The 26,119-nt window shown below is 30.1% G+C and overlaps 2 protein-coding genes across 6 annotated transcripts in view; both read right to left on the bottom strand.

The window, feature by feature from the left end:
- The window catches only part of LOC113521302 (uncharacterized), a 132,788-nt gene extending 130,731 nt beyond the window's left edge, over positions 1 to 2,057 (bottom strand). For both annotated transcript variants that reach the window (XM_052902942.1, XM_052902944.1), the window contains exon 1: positions 1,825 to 2,057. The gene's annotated coding sequence lies outside the window, so the exon portion shown is untranslated. The remainder of the gene's footprint in view (positions 1 to 1,824) is intronic.
- Positions 2,058 to 3,113: 1,056 nt separating this feature from the next.
- LOC113521304 (uncharacterized) overlaps positions 3,114 to 26,119 on the bottom strand; it is a 139,804-nt gene continuing 116,798 nt past the window's right edge. For 2 of the 4 annotated variants that reach the window (XM_031912720.2, XM_026906803.3), the window contains 2 exons: positions 6,673 to 11,074; positions 3,114 to 6,493 (listed from right to left, as the gene is read on the bottom strand). In XM_031912720.2, the coding sequence (XP_031768580.1) occupies positions 6,330 to 6,493; positions 6,673 to 11,074 (4,566 nt within the window). In that variant the 3' untranslated portion in view covers positions 3,114 to 6,329. Of the gene's footprint in view, positions 6,494 to 6,672; positions 11,075 to 14,668; positions 15,161 to 26,119 lie in introns of those variants that run through there. The other 2 variants (XM_026906802.3, XM_026906804.3) reach the window with 2 other exon arrangements.

Here is a 26,119-nt window from a genome sequence, read left to right as displayed (position 1 = left end):
AGTAAAAATGATCAGTTGTGTGACATGAAACATTATGATGATAAATCAAATTGTACATACAAATTACCAAAATTCTTAATAAAATTTATTTATAAATTTTATACAAATAAATTCACCTAATAAAGTCAAACAGAGAAAGATATCTATAAATATATTTAGGTTACCACTTTATAACTTTAGATAATCCAGAGTTAACTGGTTAAACTTTGGCCAATAGGAAAATTGCCCTCAAAGGACTTCCGGAAGGCAGGTTATGTGCTAAATATAAAATGGGGTCATGTGTCCCTTGTCCAAACCAAAGGATGACCAAGATTTATCACTTCCCCACCTAATCACTTCAATTGGTTTTGCAAGTCGTATCTTTGTACGAGATTTGATCTAAATAAAATATTTTGTTTAATGTTATATAATTTTTATGAATTTATCTAAGTATATCTATACTTTTATACAATCTAAACTAATATTATAAACAGGAAAATTTTTATTGGTTGTAGGGGATAAACTCAAAAACTACTCAACCAATTTAAAAAAAAAATCCTCTATAAAAACTACTAAATATAATTTTAATAATATTTGACTATTTATAACATTTAGGTATGTTATTTTTATTCAACATGAAATAACAAACAATTTGATAAAAATTAATTAGTACTTCTCTATAAACATAGACAGCACAATAGACATAAGGATACAATATAGTATCCAAAGTACCCTCCATGTTTTATTTTTTATAAGAAAAAAAAATGAAATAGCACCCACACCTGACCTATTAATGATGATAGGTGAAAGTAAAGTTAGGTCAGTGTGCCCATCATGACAAATTCACTAGTTACTAGTCAAGATGGTTTACAGGGGAGACCATGTGGAGGTCAACCTCGAAACTATCAACATAGTGTTGTTACCATTTTCAGGAATATTATATTTGATTTTAGAATGTTATTCTTTAGAAAATACTTAAAAAGAAATAAATAAATAAAAGATCTCATATTCAACTACATTACTTAATAATATTTTTGAAAAATAAAAACAAATACATAAATTAGTGAAGACTTTGCAGCTGCATAAATACACATAAAAAATTATCCAACTATCACCTCCTTTTTTAAATTATTTAAATAACTCTTTGACCCTTTTCAATTTAGACAAAACAAAACTAAGAATAACTATAAAACTGAACCTTAGGACAAACTCAAGAACTGGAGTTGTTTTAAATATAAAAAAATAAGTTATAAACAAAGATTTTAAATGTATGTAACAAACCAAATGTATGAAATCAATAAATCCAACCAGATCTATTATGTAATAATAGTAGATCTATTATATTTTTTTATAGTAATATTATAATAACCAAAGATGAAAATTATTTGTCCATATATTGCAATCCATAAACATACCTATATGATACTGGCAGTTACTACTTGGATGAATAAAAAATACATGCATAATTAAATATTGGTTTAGATCTTTTTCAGATAACTATGTTTTTATATAATTATAAAATATAAAATCATTGTGATCAGGGGATATAAAGTACATTAACCTAAGCATTTGGTTAAGAACTTTATGCGAAAAGTTATGAAATAAACTGACCATTCTAGTATCTGTAGAGGTCTAATTGCCTTGAAATAAATTCAATAACAAATAAAAGATAACATCAGTCATTGGTTGATTTAGTTCATCACAAAATGCCTAATTTTTTGTATATATATGCGACATTTCAACATATTTTAAAGATAAAAACGCCGGTAACGCTTATAATTAACATTAGTTAAGGTTTAAATTAAAACAAAATTATTAATTAATCCATAAATTTAAAACCGTTACCTTTTAAAAAATCACAGTCAAATGAGGCAGGTCAACAGGAACAAAGTAGGTTGTAGATTACTAACAATTAATTAAATGCACACGCGGCGCCTACATAGTAAAACTAATAAACACTAAGTACAAAAATCTTTCGAAGAACCTTATATTCATATTTATTGTAACACCGTAATACAAAAAAATAACAAAATTCTTCTGCAAATAAAAATTCACAACACACGCATACGTCTCTTGCGAAAAAGTGACAGTTAATTTTTTTTATATATTATAATCCCAAAGAAGAGGCAGAGACACAACAGTTATAATGTCTTACAATTCTTAAATCACGATAAATTTATTTTGAACGTTCAGACCAGAATAAAATATGATACTATTAACTGAAATGTAGAGTAATGGAAAATATCGAAAAAAAAATAGTTTTAAATAATTAGGAAGCAAAATTTGATAAAAACGACGTCCTGGTGCCATCTGTCAAAGATATGAAACAACACATAGCACAATTAGTACATAAATTATTACATAGATGGCGTTATGTATAAAATGTGTTCGAAATGCTGTTTCACGTAGTTTATATAAAATTTCATAGATGTCTCTGCATTTATAAAAAGAAAGAAAACATTGTTTTAATTTTTTTTTATTTAGGTATCTAAAATTTTATATAGTTTAGTAAATAACTACTTGTAATATTTTTATAAATATTATTTGCATTTCATAATAGATTTTATTACTTATGTGTATAGTTTCGTAATTTTAATAATGGTTGGGCATCTACTTGGAATATTTGAAAAAGCTTACTTTTATTTTGTTCCAAAGCAATGACCTTTACAGTGTAAATGAATTTTATAATACTGCTCATATAAATAAGTGACGATTCGCTCACTACCTTGAGAGTGGTTGTGGTAGATGTGCCATCAGCTACTTTGCCTTAAAAGGAGGATTGTAGGTATTATCCTTAATCTATGTCATTTGCCTTTCCAAGTAACATAAAAAATATAGTAAAATATTAATCAATAAAATCTATCTACCTGTATTTTGGGTATACTTTTGTAAAATTTTCTATATTTAAATTAAAATTTTTAATATAACCAGAGAAATATTGAGTGTGATATTCACCAAAACAGCAATAATTGACGTTTGCTTTTTACTATCCCCTTGAAAATTGTAGTCGTGAGCATATCTTTTATTGAAGTTTTTACATGTATAAATGTACATTCTATATCTGCGGCTTTATCATGGTCTAAATTATTGTTAGATGGAAATTAACATAATGATAGGATTAAGAAAAAAGACGATTTAAACTGAAACATTTTTATTTAAATTATAACTTTTTTATCATATAAATAACGCTCTTTTTAATGTAACTGGAAGCCTCTACATAAACACAGTAATAATAAGTCATATACACAGCTATAGAATAGGATACAGGGAGTAGCTTAATTTAAAAATGGCTTAAAATAAACATTTTGTAGTCTCTTACACTGTGTCGTAGGCAGACTCTTGGCAATCAGTTTTCACCTAAAAACAAACAATTTATTGAATTTAAAGCATACAATTATATTGATGTAATAATCATGGAAGAAGATATATAGAATATATAGAGGTATGGGCACTACTCTAAATAATAATTGATTAGGTGACCTATAATTAATAATATTAGAATATTAGATATACAATAAATACCAATATTCACGATCCTATATAGAACTTATAATTTAAATTGTCACTAATTGAAATGAAATAATAAGTAGACATGATTTAAGTTGATTATTTGCCGTAAATAAGAAATCAGATTTCAAAGAATAAATATAATATTTAAATGTTAGAAATATGTGTAGAATTTGATTAAATGCGCTCAATTTCAATACCGTTCATAATCACTGAATGTGTATCTGAAGTTACTTTATAACTCACAGAGTAAGTATTTTAAAAATTACTTTTATATTTCGATTATACTCTTTGGAGAAAATTGTTCAATTAAATACTAGCACTAGGTTTGGGATTAGTCTGTTAATTACAGTTTATATGCATAGCTTAATATTCTTTTAAATTAATATTAGGTACTGTCTCCATAACTCTCTTTAATTAACCTAAAATGTAGAAGATAAATTTAAAAAGTAAAACATTGTGTAAACCAGAACATAAATCAGATGATGATGAGACGTAACACTACTAAACAGCAAACTATAATTATTATTTAGGTGAAGAGTTTGTTGGTAATGGACCCCAGTTCCCATGATCATCCATAAAAAAGTCATTAACAGTTGGAAATTATATTTTATATTTTGATAAGTTAAGAAACAGTTACATTATCACCTCAAGATATTTAATTAATGTCAAGATAATTTTTATCACTGACGTCGTGTTATAATAATACAAGGTTCCTTTAGACTGCGATAATGATAATGAAATATATAAAATTGAGTCGGAAGGCGGACCCTGGCAAAAGCCGGGATAAAGCCAAGTAGAAAAAGAAGAAGATATAAAATGGAATTACAAATTGAACTAATTTTAAAATTTACTTCTGGCAACACATTTGTTTATTTTTTTATTTCGATAAGGAATGAGTACAGTTATCGTAATGTATGCATACGCGAGTGTATTTATTCAATGAATTAATGTTTGATGGATTAACTTTGTTTTGTCTATTGTGGGCATGATACTTTTTGTTGTAAGAGAATATTGAAATAAAGTTATAAAAATACAAAAATACAAAATAGTAATTGCTTAGTAAAAAAAAAAATGGAGACATTCACTAATATTTATTTACAATAGCTCTACATTGTCTCTAGATTCTGTTTATATATGTTATCATTTTCACTCTGGTAATTAACGACTGTTACGTTCGATGAAAGAGATCACTTTTATAGAAAATTTTACATCTGCTCATGCTATCTTTAATAACAATTACATAATCTTTATGTTAAACATATTTTAAATAAAAATAATATAATTATAGTAGTTTTTTTTATAGCATGGCAAGATCATAAATTAAAATGTATATACAGTCTGTTTTAATAGAATTTAATGAAAAAATAATCAATTTTTCTCGAAATTATAATAGAACTACTCCATAAATAAAATTAATTGATCGAAACGTTCAATCAAATAATCTTTTATTTTTCTTTATACTATGTATTCTTGGACATCAGCAGGTCCTTATTTTCAGAACAATTATATGTTTACATTTATATTTTCATTAAGTTCTGATAAAACAGACGATAATTATGTAGTGATACTTTTAAAATAATTATATGGTAATATTTTTTGTAACTTTTCTCTCCGATATCGTGAACGGACAGATGTACATGTTTATTAACTTTATTTAGCATTGGAGACGAAATAAATATATCTTTACACAATTGCATACATTTTTCTTTCTACCTTGGTGATTTAAAATCATTATAATTGCAAATCATGTCGTAAGTAATCATTTATTTTATGACATAATTCATTATAACTAATTACTTCATTTAAAATTATTGTTTATAAAAATTAAATGTACACAAATTACGAGTAAATTGTAAAAGATTCAAATTCATTCAAGTACCTAACTTAAACGTTTTGCTTAAATTCTATAATAAAAACAGTATTTATTAAATCAATCAAATTATATATGTCCTTTACAAAAATCATTATATTAGGTAAGTGCTCATTGAATATCATCGAAAATATATAAAATACCTATATTTAGGTACTAAAATAATGCACGGAAATATGAAAACATACATAGTAAATTTAAACTATATTAGAGTAATCCATTCATTTACAATATTTTCTAAAATATTTTATATACTGGGTAGTATAAAGTAGGTACATTAACCTATTATTAAAGTAATGATAATAAATAAAAGTAGGATACTCAAATTCATTAACGGTTATTAAAACTTATTTATTATAAATACGAAATTGTATTATAATACATATTTCATAAGTGAACAGAAGAATTTTACTCATTTAGAAACTGATTTAAAGTGTCCTCTACAAAAATATCTATACACACAAAACAACAAAACTACACAACATGCACAGAACAAAAATACATCATTAAAATCCATGCTCTTAATACAGCAACTTAGTAACTTAAACTTAACAGTTCATCTAACTGATCGTTAATTTTGGCACTCACAACTAAGTAATTAATTATGTGTAATATATTAATAAACAATAAGTAGACAATTAAAATATAATCACAGCTAAAGTATTTAAGTTTAACATTATATTTACTACCAAAATAATGCCTAATTAGAACTATAGGTCAAATAAAAAAAAATATAATTATTCACAGTACGAAAAATGCAATTTCATGAAATTTCTGTCAGTTTTATTCTTACTTTAATTACCATTAGTTAAGATTTTAACAAACAGAAATCATTTCTTTCAAACGATGACAAAAATAAATTATAGTAAGTATGCCTATGTGCGAAGGTGCAAATTATGTTATACATCTAGCTTGCTAGTTGCAAATTATATATTGCATATATTTGTCATCTATATTTTATAATTAATGGTTAAATTATAAGCATAGCAATAATGGTAATAATGGCCAGGAGCAAGCCGAGCAGCGTCAACCAGTCCAGATCTGCCAGGTGTTGGGAGAACATCAGGGTGTACGAGCAAGCTAACATCAATGTGCCAGTGTCGTGCCAACTGCGCTTTGACTGCGTGTTATCGCCTGTCGAAATAACCAAAACAACGCAAACGATATAAAAACTAGTTAGTATTTTATTATATGCAACTAAAATTCGCAAAACAAAGAAATTGTGAACACAAAATGTGAAATGAAAACAATAAGCTTGATGCATTATGGTTAAAATGAAAACCAAACACCGTGCATGAGTATCGGCCACGTACCTCTTTTTTCTTTATCTGAATTACTTTGCCTGTTAGTTCTCCACGGCACAATATTAGTTGGCAGTGAGTTGCTTTGACTAGCTGTATTATCATTTGTTTGGTCCACTGAAAACCTCCTAAGCTGTTGATTCATAGACTGAACAAGTTTAGGAGAACTCAGTTCGTCTCGAATAGTATTCTCAGATTCAGACTGAACTTCATCAACAGGAGTTATTTGAGGCTTTGCATTATTTTCATTAAGTTTGAAGATAGTTGACAATTCTTCAGATGAGTTATATTCAGTTGAATCTGCTGCGTCTTTTTTAATATCTAAGTCATCTTCGTATATTGATAAATTAACAGAACCTCTATTAGATAATTCTTGCCTAGAAATATTTTGAGTCACCCGGTTAAGTTTTTCACTAGCTTCTGTTATTCCTGTAATTTTTTCATTATTTGTACTATTATTTTCTGGTTTAGATGACTTAGATATTAATAATTTTTCATTAACTTGTGTAATTCCAGCTATCAAATCCGAAATTCCGTCTTTTAATTCTTTGAAAGCGTTTATTTCATTAATTTCCTTGATCTTATCATCGATGTTTAAAAAGGGATTAAGTGAATTAATTTCAGGAACGACATTATTTTCCTGTTTGTTTGTAGACTCGCCAATATTCTCGACTTTTACAGCATCGTTTTTAATATTTAATGGTACAACATCCGGTACTAATTTATTATCAGTAGGTACTACTGTTGATTCTTCAGCCTTCAACTGTTCTTCAGCTTTTGTTATATACTTAGAAAGCCGCAAACTTTCATCCTCAAATTTTAGTTCCTTTTCGAAGCTATGTTTGAGTTGGTCTTCAACCTTATGTAATTGATCTGATATGGCTAATAGACTGTCCTCTGTCTTTTTGGCTTTGGTTTGTTGATTTATTCTATTACTATACTTATCATTTGGTTCGACAATCTCAGAATGGATATTAACAATCTTTACTTCTTCTGAACTCGGATCATCTAATGATCTTCCAGTTAAACCATTTAAAAAGTTCAATCTACTATCTGAGATTTTACTTTGAATATCTGATTTCTTTTCTGTATTATTCCTATTTTTATCCAATTCAGCCAAAGCTACTCCTAGTTTATTACTAGTATCCATGGCTTCCTGGGCAAGCATACTGAGCACTTGCTGAAATTCATCTTTAGATGATCGTTTAGATGATTGTGGTGACCTATTTGAAGGTGATGAGCTTTTGGACTTATCATAAGATGGAGGTTTAGCGAGATATTTATCGTCATTATGAATGTAAGTGTCATCTTTTGCGAAATGAGAGGTGGGTGTATGAGTGTTATTGACAAAGAGACTGACAGTATTGTGTCTGTGTTTTACCTTATTACGCGGATAATAATCCTGTTCGTTGTCATTATTTTCGAAAGTTTCTCGAAGACGTCGCATCACATCACTATTACTATTCGTTTTTTGTAATGTAGCCATCTTGCTCATGTTTACTGCTTCATCAATTTCTTTCTGTATCATAGTAAATATATTAGCTGAGAGAGATCTTACTGCTCGCTTCTTTTTTAAGCTAGCAACTGATTCCTTTGTAAAAGGAAATTCAGTATAGCTCTGGTTATTATTAACATGAATATTGTAATCATCGCCATTAAATAATGTAGAATGTCTGTTATCTTTTCTAAGATTTCGGTATGCTAAATCATCGGATACTAGATCAGGTGACTTCCTGGGAACAAATCGTGATCTAGTTTTATTTTCAGGTGTCGCATGTAAATAATCACTTTGTGGAGCAGGTGTTACTGGCCCTAGGGGAATACCAAAGGGCGGTTGAGGGTCAAGAGTTTTTAAACGGTTATTTGTTTGTTTGATATTTCTATAAACAACATCGTCGTGAACTATATCTGGCTCATTGCGATGATCAGAATTTTTATCGTCATCTGATGCATATGGTACATATACAGGTGAAGCTAACATATAACTAATTTGTGCTTGTGTATCTTTATAATTTGACTTATCTTTTGTAAGTGAATTCATTCTTCGGAACGCCATGTCATCTTGCAATTTATCAGGTAATGTGGACCGCCTTGGTACACGTCTCAATGGTGTCGTTGGCTGACTACGTAATTGTATATCATCATCATTACCATTCCAATCATTAAAGTGGTCATTGAACTTTGGAGTCATTAACTCGCGACGTTCAGCTCTGTCTAATAAATCTTCGTCACCTAATCCTAAACTGTTATAAATTGCTTCTAATTCGTTAAGAGCATCGTCAAGATTTGTAGATTTTCTTCGTTCAGAGCTTTTTTCATCGTCAGATGTCATTTGAGTATATGAATTCGGAATAAATGTATCTGACTTATGTCTCACATGAGTTTTTGAATTTGGCGATATTATTGTTTTGGGTGGTTCTACAGTCACAGATCTTTTATATTCAGTTGTAGCTTTCCAAATTTTCGCACCATCTGTAGTGTCTACAGACTGAGTTCTAAATTCAATTTTATTTTTATTCTGAATATCTGATTTCTCGGATTTATTTAAATTTATTTTATTTTGATCTACATATGCCATTTTATTTGTATGCATATTGTTGGTATAATCACTTTTACTTCTAGAATTTGAAAAAATTCCTTGTTGTTTTCGTTGTCTTTCAGCATCATCAATTTTTCTCCAAAACTCTGATGCATTTCGAGGCTTTCTGTATATATTTTCAGTGATGCCTAATGTCGCTTGAGAATCACTTAAATATTGATTTTCATAACCATTTTGACTAGATTTAATGCTTATTGGTCGTCGAGATCTAGGACTTTGATCAGCATAATATAAGTAGTCTTGTCGTAACTGAACAGGCTCTGGTCTGATAATAGTTGATTGTTCAACTTTTTTTCTCCAAGGAGGTGTATTAGCATACAGTCCATAATGGTTGGGTTCTGCTGATACAGAAGCTGGCCTACGAGGTTGATCATTTTTATACTGAAAACTGTGCTGAAAATCATTGTTTTGCATAGCGATATGATCCTCAGATGTTGAAATTGGACGTCTTAATCCATTAAATCCTTGACTTATAGATCTTTCCTGACTTCTTCTCATGATTCTATCAAAATCATTGTTAGGCACACCATGCATTATATTTTGATTACTTCCCATTCTATCGGTCATTACAGAATTATTTTCATAATACATTGATAAAGGCGTGGCGACCTTTCTTTGCATGTCTCGAGGGGGTGGTACTGGCGGAGCTCTGTCTTCTCTTTTTATGTTAGTAACATTTCCTAATGGAAATTTAACACACATCACATTATCAGGTTTCTCATAATGATTACTGACACTCCTTTCTCTGTTATTATTGGCATAAAGTGGTTCTCTATTTATAATATTATTTGGACACTGTATGGAATAGTTTATTAGTTCATTGTTAACTTTTGCGTTAAAATTAATAGATGATGGATAACTTTGAGTTGATGGAAATGAAGATACTGAGTCAGATTTTAGAGGACGGGAGTGTACGTCACTAATATAGCTAGAATCTTGTGTAATTTTGTTATTTTGTTCCCGTTTACAAGTTCCATAACCACTACTTTGACTTGTAGGTGTTCTTGTTAACATCTCGACTTCGGCTTTTGTGTAACCTTGTTGTATTAATTCAGCTTCTTTGTTAAGTTGGTTCTCTTCATCTCGTGATAATCTCTTCACATATCGTTCGTTTCTTGCACTTCTGGTTCTTTTGTTCAGCGAACTATCACGAGATCGCATTAACGAATCGTCGCTTCTAAATCGAATCATGGATGAAGAATTAGAAGACTTTAATGATTCTTCGTCACTACTTGATTCACCTCTCATACTATTTCTTAAGGCTTCAACACGAGCTTTCAATCTACCTTTCCTTGTTTTTCTTGACGGAGTTTCTAATCCCGTTCTCAAAGTACGATTTGAGTTGTCATCTTTCAAGCTTAGAGACTCTTTCGATGCTCCATATAAATGAGTTTTTGCGCGATAATTAAGAAACCCTGCCGAAGGATCGGACAGAACACCATCATCCGTAATATCGCGAACAGTTGGTTTTGCTAAACTTTGAGCCCTTCTTGAGTCTCTAACAACTATATGATCGAAATTATTCAAGGCTGGTGTTTTCTTCTTCTTCTTGGCTTTCCTTTTAGACGGAGATCTCGTACTAACGCCCTCGTCGCTTTCCGATGACGAACCACTTTCTTCATCTTTTTTCTTTCTTCTGAATAGTTTTCCAATCGACCATTTTTTATCTTTTTTGATGCGTTCTGCTTCAACCTCAGTTTGAACTGGTCTTTCAACTCGACGCGGTATGGATGCATATTCTTCATTATAAGGACGATACGTTGTTGTCGATGTCCCCGAAACATCCCGATGAGGAATCGTTGGTGAGTTTACAGCCTGAAATTAAAATAAAATACGTTTAAACTAAAGAGAATATGGTTATATAAAATATATATCGAGACATTATAAGTTTACATTTGATAAAATCTAAAACTAGGTTGTATGCTTATATTATATATTTCAAATTAACTTAGCAATTTTATGAATAATAGTAATAAAAAATGTCTATAAAAATAAAGAATAATAAAAGAAATAATGTAGTTTAATCTCCCTTAATTAGTTTTTATGTTAGTATAGTATAATATTATGTAACTAACTCTTCCGCATAATGAAATACTACTTTTAAGCCACTCAATTTTGATAAATATAATAGGCACTGAAACAATCTCGCCTTGCTGTCTAGTAGATAAATCACCAAGGACGCTAGTTTGGCGAAGCGTCAAATTTTAAAAACAGTATGATTTGTTATATCCGTTACTATTTGGACTTCGTTAACGATATCGTATTCGTAGTAGGTACATAATAATATTATGAATAATTTTATTCATTTAACAAACAGCTGTTTTATCTTTAGAGAACAGGTTAAAGTTCTATGTCGGGTTAATGTCACATTAAATTAATATCTTTATAAATGCACGCGAATTGAGGTTTTGTAATTCAATCATCTTTAAAATAATAAATTAGAATTTAATATTATTTAATATTATTTAATAGATACCTAAGTATTTACACAGTTTTTTACTGTAAACAAAAAAAGACTTTAATTGTGGCAAAACCAGATCATATATAAACTAAACTACCGATCCCATTTCAATATAATCTCAATGGGATCAATGTTTAAGTATATCCTTTCAGATAAAAAAAAAGGATTAAAAATTGATGTAACAAACATAAAAAAAATACAACCGAATTGACAACCCCCATCTTTTTAAAGTCGTTTGAAAAGGTGCGATTAATTTATATGTGCATTAAATGCATTGTAAGAAGATGGATTTTTGGTTATATAAAACTTCCTACAAAGATATTTCGCATAATATTCATTGCCAAATAGGAGTAAAGTAACATTTATTTGTTGCGAACTATTTATTTAGATCGATTTATATTTTGGTTTTCTGCCTATAACATTATTGAACATTACAATGATCACGTCATTCTTCGTTGTCATGATATAATTTCTATCATTGTCAAAAGACATTATTGGAAATAAAAATTAAATAAATGATGTTAAAATATGATCCAGCTAATGTATAACAACTTCAACAAACATCTGACATTAGTTATAACAAGTGTATAGTTAACAAATAGTTATACCTATCTAATATCATTATTACCTACTGGTTTATTGGAAACATTAAACGTCCATACAAATATTCACATTTTAAATATAATTAATATTAAATAAGTATTTTATATTAATATAGGTATCTATTTTATATTGAACTTGGAAGCTAGCGGTCCGCCTGATTGGAATTGATCAGCGTGGTTAATAGTCATGTTTAAGCAATATACAAAGATCTAATTTTATGTTCGCCCAAAAAACTCGTTATAACAAATTTCTTTGGTCCTTTCAAGTCCTTTTATTCGGTAGCCACATTTATCAGAATGACCATCTGACAGGGTGGTAAATTGTAAAATAAAAATGTGGAATGAAGTGTCAGCGGAAAATTCTGTCAGATATTCATTTTTTATAACTCTTTAACGAGAGGGAAATGCTTCGTTTTATATTTTTTTTTATGGAATATTTTAATAAAAGCTAATACAGCAAAATGTATATAACTTGAATAGCTATGAATGTATATTGACGTACAACTACTAATACCTTCTAACTGACATTAATAAAATACTTATAAAATGTTTTTTGTCTATTTAAGTTCCTTTCTATGTTACATAGAGAAATGTTTTTTTCTTCAATATATTTGGAATAAATTCAGAATACTGTTAGTTAAGAGCAATTGGCGCTTAATTGTCGATATCCTATTCCGTCAATATTTACTTCATTTTTTTACAAGTTATACTTAATAATAATAATGAATATTATAATTATATTATTATACTTGACAATAATTGGTATCATCCATATCTCCTAAGGGGCAAGGCACGGCCAGGGCCAAGTGACAACAGCGAACTGTCCATAGATAGTACCACAATTTAAGTAATAATACCAAAGTAATAGCAGGTACCATGGGCATAGGTAAAGAACCAAATAAATCAATATTTGCAGTTTCAAGATAATTGCGAAATATGTACCTATTTTTTGTTCATTTTTTGGTCGTAAATAACAAATTAATTACGATAAAAAACTAACGCTCTTGTTCATAAAAACGTCAAACGCCTCATGAACCTTTTTCAATTATTAAACTGTTTTATCTCTTTCTTTTATACTATATTCTTAATTTGAAAGAAAGTGGCAAAACGATTCAATAGCTAAAATGGGTTTGTAGGTTTTATTTTTTATAAATATACAAATACACATAGTTTCGTAGTTAAAATAAAGTATTTTTTTAAAATAAATTAAATTGTGTTGTATGCAATTTTGTTAGTAAATATTTATACATCTACAAATATTCAAGGTCATTTTTGTTAGTATTTGCTTCAGCTACCTATTTGCTGTCAGCTAGAAAATTGGCACAGTTTAGAAGTCATTTGCCCGCATCTATTTTGGGTCAATTTCATAAATAAATACTGCCACAGTCAAATCTGGATATGCATATCTAAGGAAGCTCTATTGAACACCTACCCAAGGAGAATAAGAATAACCATAGAATTTTTATTTTTTCGGTCTTGTTATTTAGTTTAGAAACTTCTTTTATATAATGAGAAAATTTTATCCCTATAACTTGGATTAGATTTGGTGAACTTACTACATTACTCAGATAACTAAAATGAAGCGATGTAGTAGGTATAAGTAAGGCAAAAGTAGGCATAAGAATATTTTGATCAAATTCTCCCAAAACATATGTACCTACACAAATTTTAATAGGTAGTGTCATATTTGTCTTTAAACACGCGATGAGGTCATTGAGGCGATTGCTCTCTTTACACTGTTATATACCTAGATGCCGTAGTCAAATTGTCTAATATATCTATGTTTTCATTAATTCTTAACTTGCACTGATTTAGTCCTGTTATTATGCCGCCCATTGTTTTCTCAGTGTGAACATTTCTTGATATTGTTTGTATCTATTTATAATAAGTTTACTACTGTAATCTTTTGGAGGAAGCAATAAAGAGTATCTATCTATCTGTCTGTTAATGGTTCGACTAATTAACTTAATAATATATTAATTAAATAATTCATAGCAAAATTTATATTTTTATTTAACTTCGAATATTGCTAGATACCACTTTCTAGCAGGTGGGCCATCAGCTTGTCTTGTACACTATTTTTGTTTCCAAAGCAAAAATCATGTACAATGACGTCTATTCTATGAGATGGATGTTTGAATGTTAATTCTTTTCATGCTATATGTTGTATGTCTGTATGTATGTTGAGGTTCGTCATCATGCATTTCATAACATGTAATTCTATATTGTAGTATCGACAATTATATAAAAATATATGTATGTAGTAAGTATATTTTTGCATAAGAACGTATACATACTTTAATATAAGTCAATCTTATGATAATTAATAAGGAAATGGTAACTTACGGGAAGAAAAGATTTAAAGAAATTATTGTTCGTCCTTTCGCCTACTTCTAATGCAGCTACCATGTTTTATTACAGCGTAAATACTTATTTAGAGAACATTTACAAATATAAACGACACCCACTGTGCGTGTTTTTGGCACCACAACCTTCACAAATATTTCGACACGTAATGACTATGATTTCACGAATAAATGACACTTTAAGTGTTATTCAATTATTATTAATTACGTCACATATTATAATTTTGAGCTTTTTTAACTATAAAATTCATCTACAACTACACTATTTCTATTATACACTATTTCTCACTTGTCACATTAAAAAAAACCTATATTTTTGTAACATTATTTTATTCATAAAATAATATTTTTATTATGTAATTAAACACAAAAACAATGAACGATTACACGATAAATAATTGAACATAGAATGTTCTTTGATAGTGCGCATACGCATCTTTCGGCGTCGATATTGCGCGCGCGACTAACTCGAGTCGGGATATTTCGGCCGTCACATATAGGAGGAACACGCCATATCCTATATTTCTTCGCTATAATAACGGCGGCGCCCATTGCTCCACAAATCTAGTTATTTATATACTGAGAACATTTTTTTTTTGTATTCAAATGCAACTCCTGAATCGGTATGCCGTGAATTCTCGCGGTCTAATAATTTACAGCTTTACGGACATTGTTTGTTTGCTCAAGGGAAGTATTTATAGGAATACCATTGTTTTACTGACAATTAGTATTAGTGTTTATTTTTGTTAATATACACGTAATATATATGAATGTAAATCGCCGTATATATTTCACAGATTCCTAATAGGTACTCAGGACTAAATATCTTAGTCCTCATGAATAGAAACGTATAAAGACTACTACTGCTTTCTATCAAGTGACCTGTCCGTTTGTTTTGTATTTCAAATTTTATGAATTATCGTTTTCAATATTATTATTACTTTGGTTTCGATACATCTTAGTCCTCAGGAATAGCAACGCACGAACGACACAATATACTTCGTTATATTCATAATACTGTTCATGTCTATAGATGACGGTTGCCATTTTCCATCAGGTGGTTCGTCAGCTAATTTGATATTCTAAGTTGCATAAAAAACATGAAAAAGTAAAATTATTATATTTTTTTTATTTTATAATAATTTCATAATATTAATATATTGTATATGGTTAGAGGCGAGCTTGTCTTCCAAGATTTTTGTCTTGGGAGTCTATTTTAAAATTACAAAAACCTCTAATTTTATTTTATAATTATTTATGTTAATTTTAAATAACACACTATACGTAAAAAGCATATGAATTTGTATTATCTTTAATAGCTTCGTCATACGACACCATAATATGGCGGAAAAGACGTATTTCCGCTGGATCTAGACGAAATTAGACAAGTTTTACTGTAAAATGAATCCAGACCGTTTAAAGATTCTGATAGGTATGATATGACTAATAAACGTCGACAGCTTTGCCAGTACGTGTAAAATTATTCGGCTTCAGAAATATCGGATTTTTAACTAGGTATCGTATGCTGCTTTCGCCATATAGTCTCGGAATAGCATGAGCCACGCTTTCTTTTCCATGGGTGCATAAAAGATTACTAAAGGAACTTACTGGTAGAGAGATGGGCAGCAGCGTCCTTCTTTAAACATCACCAAAGCCTAACTGCGGTTGCCAAACCCCTTACCAAGCGTGTCAACTGCTGGCATAACCCCTTAATAGGGGGAAGTCTATATTCAGCAGTGGGTAGTTAATAAAGGATATGATGATGTCGGTGTAGGTGAAAAACGTAGTATGTGTTAGCTACAAAATAGATTTTTTTATAATTACAAAGTAATCGCGAAAAAATATACATGATCCATATGTTTAAGCATTATTGAGTAGGTGACAATGTATAGTAGGTAAAAAAATATTTATAATGTTTTATATTTACAATATTTATAAACTTAAGACATCAAAATACCAGGAATATGTATCTTTTCGACAAAATAAAGAAATTGCCTGTCAGAACTAAAATAAAAGAATGGAAAAAGCATTATACATATACACAGGAAAGAAAATCTAAGGCGACATCTTATTGCAGGGTTTCCTTTGAGTTTCACACGTCATGTTAACTATTTGACAGACAGGGAATTGTTGAAGCACGGTAAAGGTTGTTCTATTTTTGTACACAATTCAGTTATACATGTGACCACTGTAATTTTTTTGACGGACGAAGATGGAATGATGCATACCTTAATGGCATGCAATGGTACTAACAAAAGATGAAACAAAAAGATTAGAGTCAGGTAATAGCAAATTCAGAAGAATTAACAAGTTTCTAGGGAATCCGCGTGCAAGTCGACTTGATAGGTTTATTTTTTTATACTACAAATGTGGTAAACCAGCATACATCTCACAGCCTATTTGAACCAATAAACGATAACTGTAATTCGACGCTTGTAACATCAGAAATGTCACGTCCTTATCGTCGATATTGCTACCAATTTAAACTATCGTCATCATTAATATTTTTTTTTACCATGAAGGTGGCAAGTAAGCATACAACCTGTCTGATAGTAAACAGCCATTGTAGCCTATGGACGCCTATAACACACCTGTCACGTACGCGTTGCCGACCCTGAAGAAACCATATTATTCGCTTTTTGAAAAACCCCTGCAGATAATGCAATTTCTAGGGAAATAATACTAATAATATTAAGTGCCACATGTCCACACCAATCGTCTGGTCTTCAAGTTAGAATACAGTATGTTACCAGGAACAAGGCAATTATTAACAATGCTTTATCCTCTGACCGCTCTAGCTTAGTATCTCTGTGTAAAACGCATTCCAGTTTTAACTGATCGATTTAGATTATCAGGAATGTTCTGCCAATAATTTACGAGGTTTGGCAGTTACAGGAACGTCCATTTCTGTTCAATGCACGATCTAAATCTGTAACAATATATCACTCTAATGTAAATGTAACAAATTAGAAAACGAACCCCACAAATTGATTGAAGACTTAATGAATTATTTTTAGTTTATTTGTAAACTATTCGAATGCCTAATGCTTCAATGTCAGTTAAGTTATATTTATATTCCTTATTCTTACCATTAATTAATTATAAATAAGTTTGGTTGCTTGTTTACTTGTGCTACTTTTTGATTCTTTACCAACTCAACCAAACGTACATTATAACTATATATCTATTACTTATCCTAGTCTAACAATAAGTGTCTAGTCTCGCGAAACCAGTCGCAAACTCAGCTATTCTACGAGTAAATAAATAAAATTGTAATGCTGTTTACTTTGTAATGATCTAAGATTTCTTAAGAAAAAAGATTCTTTAGCATTCTAAATTCCATAAAAAAAAAGAAAATTATTTGAACCAATTAGCATTTTAATAAAAGCTTCAGCGATAAAGTATGAGAAAATCAATCATATATTTAACACAATCCTCTTTAATAGAACAGAAATAGTATCGTAATAATTTCAAATGTCACACTTAATGATATTGGAAAGATAACCCCCCCCCCCCAACATATCTGCTGGCGGGACACCAGAATAATAGGTGAGAATGGAAAGGTAGGCAATTAGCCCATTGTGATAAATGGAATGAAATGGAATTCAGCACGATTCATTACCAAGGGGGGCTGCGGAGAGGTAGGCCCCACTACTAATAAACTCCTAAACTTTATACAAATGACGAGCTTAATGCCATATGGCATTCTCTACCAGCTAACTATATTTTCCTGTAAATATTTTTTACAGCTGAAATAAAGAATATATTCATATTATACTATTCTATTCATCTTCCTATGCTTAAACGTCAACCTATTAAATTTGAGAAGCCAAATCGGAATGTTGTATTTCTGTATGTAGCTTAAAAGTATAATTGTAAACCTTGTACCTAGTAACCACTAAAAGAAAAAATCAATATAAGTAAATAAGTAATCAGTCAAACTCGATAGAAGTTACTTTTACTGCCCGCTAACTGCTTCGTTGATTAAACGTGTTGTTACAAAAATGTGTATTAAGGTCAATCCATCAACATCAGCATCTATCTATATATGGATTGACCTAATATAGTTTTTTGTAGTAATGGCATGCAAGCTAACCGTGGTTTATATACGTGAACTAGATGTCCCGGAACTGAACTTCTCACCATTTACAACGCAATCTATTAAAAATAATCCTAAGTAGTGATTTCCTTACAAAATAATCAATTTTTTTTTTATTTTCCAGTTGAATTTTAGGGCTTGCCCTACTTTTTTTTCTTTTAAATCATCACTGTATATAACTAAGAAAAAAACAAAAAAAACATATTCTAATCGGTCAAACCGTTTTTTGCTTTACATCATGAATACTTGATTTTTTAATTTAAACCCTTCTCAGTCTTTGGTGATATAGTTTTAATTCCCTCAACCTCACATCCCTCAGTCCACTATCTAATAAATAGAAAAAATATTACAGTAATGGCGGTACGCTTAATTTTTGTAACACAATTATCTGGTCTGACTCTCTGATCTGTTTATTTCAACTGGTTACTTGGTCCCGAGTTAGATCCGAGAAATCCAAGTAAAAGTAAGACTCTAGGTGCTTACCCGAGTAATAGGGACGGAATGGACTGTTGGTAGATAATACAAATTACTAGTCTCATTACTAGCAAAATGCCCTGTCAAGTCGACTTCCATGTGGCCTCCCCTGGAAACCGTCGTACCGAATTTAAGGTATATTTATCACGATGGGCTAACTGACTTGTCTTTTCGTTCTCATCATCCCTTACTGGTGTCCAGCCAGCGTATACCGTTAGCGCAAGGGGGGTTACCGTTGTTATCCATTAAAAAAACCCCTAGAGTAAAATCCGAAGAACCCGAGTAAAACTCGATGTGCCTTCAATAGTAAGACCTAAGTGAAGGACTTTAATAACTGTAATTTTATTATAGTTTCAAAGGAGAAATAAATAGTATTATTTCATATTAACATTAAAACCCCCTAGAGAATATTATTAAATCGAATCACCTTATAAATCATATAAATAGGAAATCGTTTTCCGCATTACAGAGCACCTAACGTGGATGCTGCATGAAATATTTTATACAAAGGAGCGATAATAAATCAAGATAAATTCTCTTTGTTTTACAACATTGCCTATTTGTTAAATATGAAAGGTTAGAACAAAATTATGGGGCGTATCTACACAACAACAAATTTTAAAATGTAATCGCTAAATCAAATACAAACTGTATTTGATTAAGCTATATTACTTCATTTGATATCATACTTAATATGCTTTTTACCTATAGTCGATTTATTTTAACGAAATTTAAATTAAATAAATAAACAATAAAAACTAGTCAAAAAACTTTTTTTTTATACAACTTAGAATGGCAAACAAACTGACGGCCCACCTGATGGAAAGTGGTAACCGTCGCCTATAGACATGTGCTTTACGGTTGAAACACGAATGGGATAGAGGTACCCAAGCAATCGACTTTTGTACAAAGTCTCCCTCTGGACTATATATCAATGTTTTACTTATCCAAAAATCAGATATTATGATTATAAATGAATAAATGAAAACTGATTATTGTTCCCTTCAAAGAATGAAACAGATTAGAAAGATTAACAGTATGTACACAAACAAAATGAATAATTAATTACATAAACTTAATTATATAAATACAAGATAAAGAGGAAACAATGGGCGGCCTTATCGCTAAATAGCGATCTCTTTCAGGTAACCTTAGGATGGAGAGGAGTAATGAATTATGTACGGAAGATCTGATTTTTTGGTGTTGCTCTTATGATATTTAGATACATATCTCAATATCATAAGATAGGAAATCTAAATATATGACAAGCACAGAGAAATAAATACAAGAAACAAATCAAATATCAGTAGGCACAAAGTAAATTAATAATAAAAACATGACCTTAATAATATTGTTAAAAAAAACTATGATATTGCGGTTACAAAACATCTTCTGATAATGTGGTGTGTGGCATAACATTGTTGTAAAGTACGCGTATTTATTAATAATGCTTTAAATCGAGTTAAATTAATTTATATTGTTATTTAAACGAATTTGATTGAGATGTGGTATACAAATTAATCATATTATAAATTATATAGAGGAAACTTTTATTCCTGTACTTTCTTCCAATGTCTTTATTAAAACGTTTTTATTATTTATACACGCGACCAATATCGAAACTTAATTCTAATTTCATTCAATTTAATTTCTAATATTATTTCGAATTTATTTATTATATTTAATAAAATAATGACCACTATTACAAAAAAAATACAAATACAAAATTAATTATTCTTGCTGTTTTCTTGTAGAGTGCCTAATAATTTTGGCTATCTTTTAACCTAAGTCAGGAGGACAAAATTGTGGATTTCAGATAATTTCAAATAAATGTTATAAGTTGACAGAAGGTATTATGTAATATTTAAAAACATTTAATACATGGACATAATTAGTACAGCAATGAATTGGTAGAAGAAAATACTTCAACAGTTGGAGACGAATTGTAACATCAGTACACCAGAAAGCTCGTAACCAGTTCTTTAATTTGTAACCACAATTGATAAAAATTCTTTTGTTACTTTAGGTAAATCATTATACTCCTAACATTTTCTTTAAAATGTACACAAAAAAAACACAACAGTTAAGTATACTCATATGGATTGTAAATATAAATTGGTCTCCCTTTTCCGCACTTAGTCTCTCATTTGGCCCGTTGTATGGTACCCTAAGAATATAAACACATTGGTCAAAGTTTACACGACAATATAAGAACACAAACAGTTTCCCTTTAATGAACGTCAGGTTAGTTATTATTTACACTTGGTATTTATAGCCTTTCAGCTGAGCCATATCAGTCTCTTCTGACATCCAAATAGATGGTCTCGCTAGCTACCAACCAACTATTTAATTAATGTTGAAAAATGGGTAATACCGCCAACCGAAGCGAAGGAGTTTTGCCCCATTAAATTCAGGACAGTGCGGCATAGATTTATACCTCCTCTGCTAAATTTATATGATTTTTTGGCTATGCAAGCGACATGGTCTACGTGGCTGAAAAAAAAAGCTATTTATACTCTATGCCAAATACTACTTATGCCAAAAATTAACAAAAAAACAAACTCCCTTTCACATTTATAATATTAGGTAATCTTAGTAAGTATATATATATATATATATATATATATATATATATATATATATATATATATATATATATATATATATATATATATATATATATATAATATTTATCTATTTCTAATAATATTCTAAAATAAGAAAACGAATTTTTCTATTATTAAGACTTCCTCATTTAAAGTTTTTAGCCAATACAGATGAATTTTTTTCTAACAAAGCAAACGATAGAGTCATGAAGTTCAAACATTCAACAAATCTCAGACATTATTTAGTTTACAGATAAACATTAAATATGGGATTTGGAAATATATGGAACGTAAGAGAACAATCCTATTTTAAAATAAAACGTTATTTTCACAGATAAAAGTAATAACCATTAACACAAATGGGAATAAAACTGTCCGCATTGTTGTTCTGTGCTTCTATTTTCTGCAGTTTTAACAAGCACGTTATACAAAGTCTACGGTTCAACTTTTCACATTTAAAAACTACACACAACACGTTGTGGAGTCAAATAGTACAACTTTGCAGCGTAATTTTGAACATTACCTGGAGTTGGCAATACTTTTTCTACATTAGGCACATAAAAAAATATGCTCGTAAATTACGAAATAATTATTAAAAATTGTTTCACACAAAACATTTACCCATTATGGTTTTTTATAATAATACTTTCAGTAGCGAAACTGGATTCGTATTTAATTGTATTTATTTCTGTAATATTGCTCCATTTCACGAGAATATTTTCAAAAAAAGTTTCTAACTCATTCGCTCAAATCTAGTGAATTTCTCTTGAATGAATTTAGTAATCAAAAAAATGCATTGAGCCAATAATGCGTTTTTTATTTGCATTAGCACACTGTTAATGTCTAGTAACAAAGGCTATATATTTAAAAAAAAAATATCGTCTATGTAACTATGAGAAGTCAATGCAGATCGGTAGTTTGTTCATATTTTTATTAAGAACTTACTATTGAAACTAAATATCACAAATGGGAAATTAATTGGGAGATGCTACGATAGACCAAAAGCAAAGGAGTTCATTTATCGTCGATTACAATCATCCTTTGCGTATGTATATAGTAACCGTTTTAATTCGACATTCAAATTATATGAATAGTCCAATATTGTGTGTAAGCACATTTTAATGACTTCACCTATGAAATAACTATACAAAATAATTTATGTTAAAGGAGATCAAAAGGTTCAATTAAAATAACAATAGTATTATAATTGTCAAGTGTAGAAATTTATACAGGACTAAAAGCTTGCAGAAACAAAGAACAAGAATCTGCAAAAAGTCTATATTGAGCACAACCCAGAAATTTTATCATCCGCGAAAAATCTGCAAACAGAACTCAAACACCTCCATGGGCCTGTATTAGGATGTATTCTCTTCAGGTCTAGACTATACATAGACTAGATTTAAAGATAAGCCTATGTATGCCTATGATTTTATTAAAGAAATAAATAAATACACTCGGGACATATTTTTCTACAGACTAACTAGATACTCTCCTAAATATAAATATTTCTACTGCACGAGATTGAACCTACGACCATTGGAAGATAAAGTTGCGTGTTAAGTCGTTAGATCATCAAAGTTGTGTAACTATTCATATATATATATATATATATATATATATATATATATATATATATATATATATATATCTTGGATATGAGGACGAGTTTTCTAGTACAACTTATTTAGTGTTAAAAATATCTTTAAAAAAACTACGTCAATTTGTGTAGCGAAGACATTGAAATGTACGCTAGGCAGGTATGTTTAAGTGTCTCTGATTGCACTGAGGTCATAAGTGTAGCAGAAATAGACTCGCTGGGCGTTCGCACAGTTGCTTCTTATTATGTAACTCGGCCGCCCTTTGTGGCCGGGATACATGTGTCTCCCTTGGATCTTTTTGTTATTCCCCAAAAAAAAAAAACACTGAAATGTATCTGAAATAATCCTATAATAAACCTATTATAAATATAAAAGTGTTTTTTTTTCATTTAATCAATCGTTATGAAATTTAGTATATACATTCTTTGTACATAGTATGGGACAGGACAAAAGCTTTTTTATTCTGTTCAATGAGCATATCCTAGTCATGCGGACTAAGTCGCGAAGTACAAAAGCTAAGTTTAAAATAATTAAGTAAAGTAAAGAAGATAAAACTTTGCTGATAGTGTGGGTTAGGCCACATTTACGACTACGAATAATCTTAATTCTCTCTCTTACAAATATTTTTGTGTAAAAATATATTTTTAGTAATTTTAGAAAACGTTTTATAAAGAGACTGTTGAAAATATACGAAATTTTAACAAGTTTTTTTTTTAGACTTTATTTAGCAATTTTTTGCTCCGTAAACGAAAAGACAACTTTAATTCCTACAAAAATGTAAAATTATAAATGAATGTTGTATTGTATTATATTAAAAAAAAAAAACTTAATTTTATATATTTTACATTGGACATATTAAAAACATTATAACATACGATGGTAGAATTTTCCCATAGATTATTTTACAATCAACTTTACAGAAACTGAAGAAACTATAGAAAGTCTAAACTACTGACTCGATTTCGATAAAGTTTCTATGGGACTGATCTGTAAGTATATTCTTGAAGATAAAAAAAGAATTTTCTAAATCGGCTTGTAACTGACGGAGTTACGAGGTAACAAACAAAAAAAAGACAACCGAATTTGGGAACCTCCTTCTTTCCGAAGTCACTAGAAAAGACATGGAAACGTAATGGATTACTACAAATACAGATTTAAAGGCTATATTTATCGCCATAGCGCTCTAATGAGACCGTGGGACAATCAAAGTTACTTAAACAAAGCTACTACTTTCACTATAATAACACCACACTTACGTAATTATGATTATTTTTTGTGATTTCCGAATTCCAAATGTGATGAATATCTGTTACGGTTTTGTTTTATTTTTGGTACAACAATTGCTTTGATATTGTAATGTGTGTGGAGAAATATTAATAATATAGGTACATTTCTTAAATAAATGGTTGAACAGTATGGCTTCAAAATGTTTCTAAATCTTTACCCAATATATTGCAGGAATGGTATTAATCATTATGCAAAAGTTCTTTAGTTCATATATACAAACCTATTGTTTCTGTCTACCCTAATGGAATACAGGCGTGATAGATATGTATATATGATAAGCTTAATAGGATCATTTGAGCTGTGTTCTAAAGGGATTTTGCAGCAATGTGTTCAGCATCTAGTTTATATGTTAGAAATTCTGTAATACTGCCATTGTGACGACTACTTCGGAAATAATAATAGTTCACAGTATAGTGGCGACCTGGTATATGCTAGTAGTGATAGCAATCTGGATCACATCTCCACCCATCTATTTAACTTTATACTCGTCCTCTATATCTCAGACAAGAATTATAATATTGTAAACTATTCGTACATTTTGCGATCATACTCAACTGCATTTTATTTATTTGGAAAAACAAAAATTAAAATAACTTCGAATGAAAGAATGAAAAGTCCAATAGCAGCACCACAACCATTTGTTATCGACGTGAAAATTAAAAGGAGCTATAAATTAATCACGGATTCTCGAACGGAAATTCGTAGTTGTGTGTGACACGGCGTGACGTGCGTCACCGTCGCTCGCGTCGAGATGTCACTCCCATCACTCAAGCGGCGGGCGCGCGGTATACGTCTTGGCGAAACGAGATTGATTGTCAATTGTTCCCGCGGTGACATTAGTAGGGGAATTTGTGGTATTACAGAAAAACTGGTTTTATTATGAGAGAATCAAATAACGTGACTCAAAGATTTATTGTTAAAATTAATCCCATTAAAATTAATGTGGCAGCCACTTGATCGAATAAACGCAAGATTTAACGCTAAATCTTGTAGCCACGTGAAATGTGCTCACGACTCGTGAGTCGAGATTAAAATAACATTTCAGATCGTAGAATTCAAAGCATGGGAATATATCAAGGTTTTATGAATAAACAATTACATAATTATGTAGATACATACGTAAGAAAAAGCGGGTGCCAACTAGGTGGTATATCAATGTCATCATATCAGCCGTAAATTGTCCACTGCTGGACATAGGCCTCTCTCATAAGGAGGGTTTTAGTCAGTAGTCGCCGTACTTGGCAGGCAGGTTGGTAACCGTGTTTTTTTTTATGTGTGAAAATGGAATGGTAACCCCGCCTGCGCTAACGGGATACGCTGGCGGGGCACCAGTGAGGCTGATCGATGAGAATGAAAACAGGCCAGTT

The sequence above is a fragment of the Galleria mellonella genome, unplaced genomic scaffold, assembly GCF_026898425.1.
Source record: "Galleria mellonella isolate WM207_F2 unplaced genomic scaffold, CSIRO_AGI_GalMel_v1 utg99, whole genome shotgun sequence".
NCBI lineage: Eukaryota > Metazoa > Arthropoda > Insecta > Lepidoptera > Pyralidae > Galleria > Galleria mellonella.
The sequence above is the reverse complement of the archived record's forward strand: the minus strand, read 5'-3'. Positions and strand labels throughout refer to the sequence as shown.